This window comes from Diplodia seriata (genome assembly GCF_021436955.1).
Source record: "Diplodia seriata strain FDS-637 chromosome Unknown scaffold_4, whole genome shotgun sequence".
NCBI classification, from domain to species: domain Eukaryota; kingdom Fungi; phylum Ascomycota; class Dothideomycetes; order Botryosphaeriales; family Botryosphaeriaceae; genus Diplodia; species Diplodia seriata.
This window is the reverse complement of record NW_027117311.1, coordinates 1,124,457-1,132,365: the sequence shown is the minus strand read 5'-3', so window position 1 is coordinate 1,132,365 and position 7,909 is coordinate 1,124,457. Positions and strand designations below refer to the sequence as shown.

At 56.9% G+C, this 7,909-nt stretch overlaps 2 protein-coding genes across 2 annotated transcripts; one reads left to right on the top strand and one right to left on the bottom strand.

Annotated features, from left to right (window-relative positions):
* Positions 1 to 406: 406 nt before the first annotated feature.
* Positions 407 to 765, top strand: SLS55_004202 (uncharacterized protein; the record flags this gene model as incomplete). Its single annotated transcript, XM_066775661.1, has 2 exons — positions 407 to 520; positions 607 to 765. The coding sequence occupies 2 exons, from the start codon at positions 407 to 409 to the stop codon at positions 763 to 765; spliced, it is 273 nt and encodes a 90-aa protein (XP_066633542.1).
* Positions 766 to 2,894: 2,129 nt separating this feature from the next.
* Positions 2,895 to 7,668, bottom strand: ARG6 (Protein arg-6, mitochondrial; the record flags this gene model as incomplete). Its single annotated transcript, XM_066775660.1, has 4 exons — positions 2,895 to 3,191; positions 3,246 to 5,524; positions 6,939 to 7,170; positions 7,570 to 7,668. The coding sequence occupies 4 exons, from the start codon at positions 7,666 to 7,668 to the stop codon at positions 2,895 to 2,897; spliced, it is 2,907 nt and encodes a 968-aa protein (XP_066633541.1).
* Positions 7,669 to 7,909: the final 241 nt, after the last annotated feature.

Below are 7,909 nucleotides of genomic sequence, written 5' to 3'. Positions count from 1 at the left end.
CCTGGACGGCAGTCATGCGCAACAGGTTCTCCAGGTCCGCCATGTTTGCCGAGAGCTGGGCCAGCTGCGAGTGCAGGTGCGAAAGCTGGCGGGGTTTTTGGGAGGACGGCGCGGTGCTCATGCGAGAGCCGGTGCTGGTCGAACGCTGGATGCCAGACATGGCGGAGAAGGACAAGGCAGATGCGATGCGCGGGCCTGTAGTTTGAGCAGTATTGGAGAAGCAGTGCGTGGCTGAGGTGGTGATTGTTGTTGCGAGTGGGAGCTGCAGGCGCGGGCCTGTTTACTTGACTACCGGAGCTTCGGAGTTAAAAAGCGACAAGGATCCGCCTACCGCAAGCTGTGGGCTTTTTCTGTCCCTCCGCCTTCACTACTGCTCCATCGTCACCATCACTTCTACGACACAGCCATGGTGTCGCAACAGACTATCCGCCGCATTGTCCTCACCGGCGCCATCAGCGCAGTCACAGTCACCGGCGCCTTGTACGGTGCTGGCCTGAAGACCCAGAAAGAGTACACGCAGGTACGTCCAGCTCTTGTTGCGCTTCTTTTTACTTTGCTGGACCTCTACGACTACTCTCTGCGGCCCAACACTAACGGTAATCTTAGGCGCAGAAGACGGTCTACGAATTGCCCGTCGAGGAACGAATTGCAGGGCTGGAGACGAAGCGAGCGCGTCTTGTTTCGCAGAGGGAAGACCTAGAGCGAAAGATTGCAGGTCTCGAATCACGCCGACCTCCGGTGGCGAAGTCCCAGGCTACGGACTGATGAATCTTTCCCCTGCATCTCAGATGCCGACTTGCTTGCCCGTCATGCAACATCACGCGCGTCCGCCCGCGACGCCCCACTCCACCTCGACCGTGTATCCTTGCGGATCGGCTACCTATTGAACTTGAGGCGAATGATATCCTGTCGGAACCGTTTCCTCCGGACCCAGATCTGCGCCAACGCCGTTGCGAACCACATATCTACTTGGTGGCAAATATCGTCACGACATCCTGGCAAAAGGTTCTTCGCGGAATCTCGCTACGAGTTCGTGCCGCGGATTACCAGTTTGGGAATTGGTCTAGACCGCAAGGATAGTTGCCAACCTAGCAATCACATGAAAGCGGAACGTACCATCTCGAAGATGGACCAATGCGGATGCACTGCAGGTTCAAGGTATCCTGCTCTACTCGTCCTCCCGGCCTCCCCGTGCGAGATATCCCGTCCAACAAAGCTCTTGCGCCGGCTTCATTCCTGCTCTTATACCGGTGGGACTACGTAGCACCGGCTCAGAAACACTGCGAGCGGTGTTATCGCGACCGAAGCTGTCGGAGCAAAGGGATTGCAAAAACAACTTCAATGCCCTTGAGACCTGGACTACAATGAAATACTCCACCTCTCGTGATCGGTTGGGCAATCCCTTATCCGGAGGCAAAGATTGGCAAGTCTTTCGGCGGGGCCGCGTCAGCATGGTTGAAGGTATAGCATTGGCGGATAAGTTTCGCGGGACACTGGGTGCGATGGAAGGGTTATAACGAAATAATATATGATCCTTCCTCTATTAGGGTTGCCTCGAACTCAGCATCGTCGATACGCGAAAGGACCGCATTCCTTGTATTTCAAATCCAGCGCTCAGGGATAAACAAAAAGGAAACGGCATCAGACCTGCTTGTTCGACCCCATATGGTTGGAGCCTTTTCGAACCCCTCTAATCAGTGCAACCGCCTCGCCCGTGAATTATTAATATCATCTTCCTGCCTGCCCCTCCTGTTCACTCGGACACCACAAAACCACAAACGTCATCCTTCCCACCATCTGACACCCGCCATGAACGCCTCTTATCCCCGACCACCCCTATGCCATCTCACCCTTCCTTCCACTATTGTGCGCCTGCTCTCCAACTAGCACACTCGCCGTTGTCCGCTACCCGCGCCGCCAAGAATGCTTAGGGAAGCGGCTTATCATCACATGCGCATCTTTCTTTCTTTTCTTTTTGCCGCCGCCGCCACTGACTTCACCACACGCCGGTGTCAGTAGTGAGCCGAAGGCGAAAGAAGGTCGTGTCCCCCCGCCAATGTTGCGTAGCGCTGGGTCTCACCGACGCGGTGCTGGGGGTACCTGCCCCGGGGGGTCTTGTTGGAAGTGCGGAGGCGATAAGAGAAACAAGGGAGGGGCGGGCGGGCTGAAAGATGGATTGGACGATTGCTGTCTTGAGGAATTAGATACTTATCTTTATTAAGAGGTCTCCGCGTTTCGTAGCTCTAACACGCTTGAATCATTGAAATCAATCTGAAATAAGAACTTTTAGCAAATATGCACAGCGCTTTTGAAATTACATGACATGTTCAACCGAGTGACTCGCTCCTTGAGGATCAGTTGGATGGCTCAAAGCTTGACGTCTGATCGGCTGTGTCTTAAAGCTCACCTCAACTTTCCTCAATGAAGAGATTCTCAATAGTGACCATGACGTCATCTGACGCTCTCAATAACACGTTATCATGCTATGGAATTCACATTGCCGAGGCACTCTCAAAACAGAGCCAACGTAAACACAGATCTTTCTCTTCTGTACTCAGCCCGCCCTGTCTAGGAAAAGCACAGCACATTAGACGTGCTCCCACTCGCCCCGCTCTCGAACCAAAAAAAGAAAAAGTCAAGTCCGCGCGCTCCCAGGCGAGACATGGCGCCTGTATGTACAAAAACCGTAGCACACACCAAAAATGAAATGAAAAACCCAGCCAATATGACCCATTTCCTGGCATCACTGGCCATTGGGGTCAGTTGAATAAATCGCCCGCCCACTTTTTATTTTCCGAGCCAACCAAGGAAAAATCACATCCCTAGAGGGGTTGAAACAACTCTCCGGTCCGTTTACTGTTACAGCCATTATCTCTCACCCAACAACGCCCCATTTAGTCGAGAGGAATGCCGTCATACTCGCCGTAGCCGAGAGCAAGGTTCATGTTCTGCAGGCACTGGGTGGCGGCACCCTTGAGGAGGTTGTCGATGGTAGCGTTGATGACGACGCGCTTGCCCGAAGAGTGGACGGCGAAGCCACCAACCTCGACGCCGTGCTTGCCGGCAATGTTCTTGACGAGAGGGGACTCGCCAACAATCTTGACGAGCTTCTCGCCTGCATAACGGTCCTGGTAAAGCTGACGGATGTCACGAGCCTTCATCTCCTGCTTCAGGGGGATGTTGATGGTGTGCTATAAACAGCGGTCAGTTACGTGTCGCATGTGGGATGTTTAACCAGAACTTACGTGGATGCCCTGGAACCAAACGGCAACATGCGGGATGAAGCCGACCTGGGTGCCGAGCTGAGAAGAGATCTCCCTCTCATGGATGTGGTCCGTCAGACTGTAAGGGATGAGGTTGTTGGTGAGGTTGTTGACATCGTTCTTCGGGCTAGGCTTGGTGCCAGCTCCCGAATAACCGGAGACACCGAAGACGGTAGGCTGGCCACCGAGGAAGTCGACAATCGGAGCAATGCCGACCTGCGCGGCGGTAGCATAGCAGCCAGGGTTAGCGATACGAGTAGCATTGGCAATCTTGGACCTGTCGACCAGCTCCGGGAGACCGTACGTCCATTTGGAGTCGAAACGGTAATCAGCCGAAAGATCGACAATAACGGTATCAGGCTTGCCTGCAGCATCGATGGCGTCGACGAAGGGCTTGCAAACACCGTTGGGAAGGGCCATCACCCAGGCATCGATCTCGCCAGCCTCGGCCATACGGCGGACGTCGTCGGGAGACAAGTTCTCGTAGGTGATGTCGCGCTTGGTGTAGCCTTGGAGCTTCTTGCCAGCAAGTTCACGGGAAGAGACGTGCCTCAGATCCATGTTCGGGTGGTTGTTCATGAGATCAATGAGAGCCTGGCCAGTGTAGCCACGGGCACCGATCAGGGCAACCTTTGACGGCCAGTCCTTGCTCTTGAACTTGATTCCGTAGGGAGGGTTGGGGTTGGTGGTAGTAGCATAGCCCCTAGAGGAAGGGGAAGCCTTGAAGGCGGACGTAGAGCTAAGGATGGAGCCCCTCTTGAGCGAGCGGGCGCTAGTGGAGTACGACCTAGTTTGGGAGTTCTGTGCGGCCCTCGACCTGAGACCCTCGGCGTACTGTGCGGCGCGGTTGAGCTGAGACTCAAGGTTGATATCACCGAACATGGAGCGGCCATGCTGCTTGAACTCAAGCATCAACTGGCGAACCTCCTCGAGGTCAGTGATGCCGTACCAGTAAAGGACCTCATTGCCGTGGCGCAGAGAACCGTCGGCGCGCTCAGCAAACCAGGTGAGGTTCTCATCGTGCACATCGACCGTCCACATGAGCTTGGGGAAATCGGCCTGAAGACGGGTGAAGATGTTGCCAGCAAGGTTGGTCAGCCAGCCAGACTTCGTGATGGTGAAAGTAGCGAGGTGAGCGGTCTTCTCCTGCTCGCCAGGCGGCAAAACAATGGCAAGAGCCTCCATCTTCTCGTCATAGTAAGCCTTAAAGGAGCGCTGGCCGAGATTCTGGATGTAGCGGTCGACGACGGCCTCAGCATCAAGGCCCTTCCTGTCACGGACAAGAACCTCCTTGAGTTTGGAAAGATCCTCAAAAGTCTCAAGCTTGTCCGCAGTCTTGACCTTGTCACCACGTCTGATCAAAGTGCCAGCGCCGGAGTCGGTAAAGAGCTCCTTCTCCAGGTAGGAAGGGTGGATGATAGCCACACTGGAAGACTTGGGCAGGTCCTCCAGCAAGTTCTTCATCTCCTTAATCTTCAACCTGGTGCCGTGCTTGACCCACGACTGTGCCATAAGGTGGTCATACTCCTCGTCCAAGTTAATGGTCGAGATCATCTCGTTGGTGTTGGCATTCCAGAGACCGCCCTTCTCCGACAAGTATACGATCTTGAGCGGCTCCAGAGCGCGGGCAAGCTCACCGGCCGCGACGTCGGCGTTGACGTTCAGGACCTGGCCCGCGTCGGTCTCGGCCATGGAGGTCAAGACCGGGAGCTCCTTGGCGGCAATGGCAGCCTCAATGGGCTTGGGGTTGACGTCGGTGATCTTGCCAACCAACTGCCACTTTTCCTTGTCCAGGTAGTCGGCAGTCAGGACGCCGGCAGTGATGGGACGAGCGCGGACACCCTCCGCCCACAGCGAAGAGACCAACTTCATGTTCTCCTCAAGGAAGAGCTTGCGGGCGATGCCCAAGGTCTTGGGGTCCGTGACACGGATGCCCTCCTCGAACTGCGGCTCAACACCAGCTGCTTCAATGATACGGTTCAACTGAGGGCCAGCGCCGTGGACAATGACCGGGTACAAGCCCATGGTGGTCAGGTTGCGAAGAGCAGTGCAGAGAGCGTCAAGGTGGTCGGTCAGAATGGCACCGCCGACCTTGATGACGGCGAACTGCTGCGACTGCACCGAGCTGAACTGGGCCAGGTACTGCTGGATCTCACGCTTGGAGCCGACGTCCTTGAGAATTTTCATGATAGCAGTCCTCGCGCCCTCCTGGCGGCCCTCGTTGGAGGTAGTGTAGCGGCGGGCAGTGCATGACTGCAGAGCTGCAGGAGCAGCACGCGGTATCGAGGGACGAGCGCGGCGGAGGGCAGAGCGAGCGGCCGCGCTGGCGGCGCGGGAGCGGAGAGGCAGCATTGTGAGTGGAGAGGGGAGTGTTGAGAAGCGCGGCTTCTTGGTGGGCGAGGCAGATATGAGTCCTTGGGCGCAGCTTTTATCAGCGCCGGGCTCAACTGGAGCACAATGCAGGCCGAAGTGGGGAGCTCTCACCTCTCTGGGGCAGACAGTCAACGCCGGCTAGCCGCGCTGCAGTGGCATGGACAGCAGCAGGACGGGGAATTAACAGAGAGCGGAGGGCGAGTGGGAATGCGTGGCCGGGGAAGCGGACAGTCGGGCACGGCGTCACTATGTTTTGTAGCGATAGTGTGGCCGCCGAATTTTCTGAACCTGGGCTGCATCCGCCGAGATCGCGCGCAAGCTCCCATCCCCACACTTCACGCCTGAGCCCATTCGGCTGCGGCTGTCTCTGCCCGTCGCGACCTGCATGCCATGCTCGAGCCCCGGCGGCCCGCCATTGTTTCGCCGTAGCACCGCGCCTTTTGCGCCCATTTGCGCGGTCTTCCGCCTGCGCGCGGGGGCCCGTTCTCCGATATAGGACAGTCAATATCCCGCATCGAGCCACCGGCGAAGCCAGAAGACTTCGCGTCAATTGTGCTTGGACAACCGACCTGAACGCGCCACCCTGCGAAAATCAGCCTGCCGCACCGACAGATCGCGCCCGCCCGCATGATGACATCAACGCCGTTGGCGCAGCAAGTCACGATGGCTACCATGGCAGCGCACGGCCATGTCAACTGAATTGGCCGAATTGAAACATCGCCCCGTGGCCCGCGTGCTGCCTGCCCGGCGGCAATTCCTCCACCATCGGATCAAAGCGTCAAGCCTCCCAATCGGGTTGCTTTGCGGTTCTCCAAAGCAAATCTTGAAGCATGACGTAAATCCATGAACGGCCACCAAGCAGCCAACAATGCCGAAGATAAGCAATTAGACGATGGACGTGCCCATCCTCCGCTGTCTCACATGTCAGTGTCTCTCGTCTGCACAATGTCCCGGTCAAGGTACACAGCACTATCCACGGAGCCCAGCCAACTCAATTCGTTTGGAAAACATGAACAGGTAGTTTCCTAGCAGAGGTGTATCGTAGAGAAGCCATCAATTATTACAAGCCGGAACTGCATGCAGCATCAAAAGAACCCCATCGCTCCATATTCGCCAGGTACGTAAGAGTTACACTCCGGAGAGAGGGGTATTTCCCCGGAGGTTCCGTCGGTCGTGAACACATGCCATCGAAGATAGTCGCGTTTCCGCATTCGCATAGCATTCGTTTAATTTTTCTGGGTGGCGACGACTGCAATGCTTGTCAGCGGACCGTCCCAAGCGAAGCAACTCTCTTGCACTCACCAGAAGGCACAATGATGATAACCAGCAGGATGATAATTCCGACGATCAGGCACATGCGCATCTTCATGTCCTTCCACCACATCTGCTTGCGCACGCGGTTGGCGCCGCGGCGGAAGCCCTGTGCGGAGACAGCGAGGTTGTCGGTCTTGTCCTGGAGCGAGTCTAGCCTGGCACCACGTTCCGACACCTTGTTGATGTTGTCGCGCATAATGCCGACGGTGCTGTCGATTTCCTGCATGCCATCTGTCAGCAAACTATCTCGTGAACCTTACGCCTGCCATGCGCCGGTGGTAGGGCGCTCGGAACAGCGACAGCGGACAGCTGAGACATTCGTTGTGTTTTGGCACGACCGTGCGACAAATCAGGAGGTGTAGCAGCTCGACCGCGAGGGTCGGCAGGCAGCAGATCTGTCGCTAACACGGCGCTGCCGAGCAGCGCGCGGGAGGCCTGGTCCCTTGCAATCAAAAAGCCTGGGCGCGAAGATGTCTTTGTGCCTCAGCGTGATTGCTGCCATGCCAGAGCTCTATCGCCGCTGCGACCTGCCTGTCCCACGCTGGTCGCTGCCGCGTCGTTCCGAGGGCTGGTGCCGGTGCGATGCAAAAAGTTGGCTGAGGGGAGGCGGGAAACCTACGGCCTGGAGAGCGGCGGTGCGTTGGTTGCCGCCATTGTTCTGGCTGGCGTTGCCGCCCGAGGGAATGTAGGGGTCGTAGGGCTGCTCGCGGTCGGCCATGGCTGCGGTGACGGGTGCCGGAGGTGAGGATAAGAGGTGTTACGAGAGAGGTGCGCGGAGCAGCGGTTGTGGTGATGGAAGGTGGTGGAAAAGGTGTGGTCGGTCGAGCGACGGAGGGTGAGTCGGTTGGGAAGCCAGGTGGTCGGGCGCAGGATGGCTTTGACTTCTTGTTGGAAGGGAGGCTGAGCTGGGTCGTTAAGAGTCTCGTGGCGTGTGCGGGCTGCAACGCTTGTTTACTCTG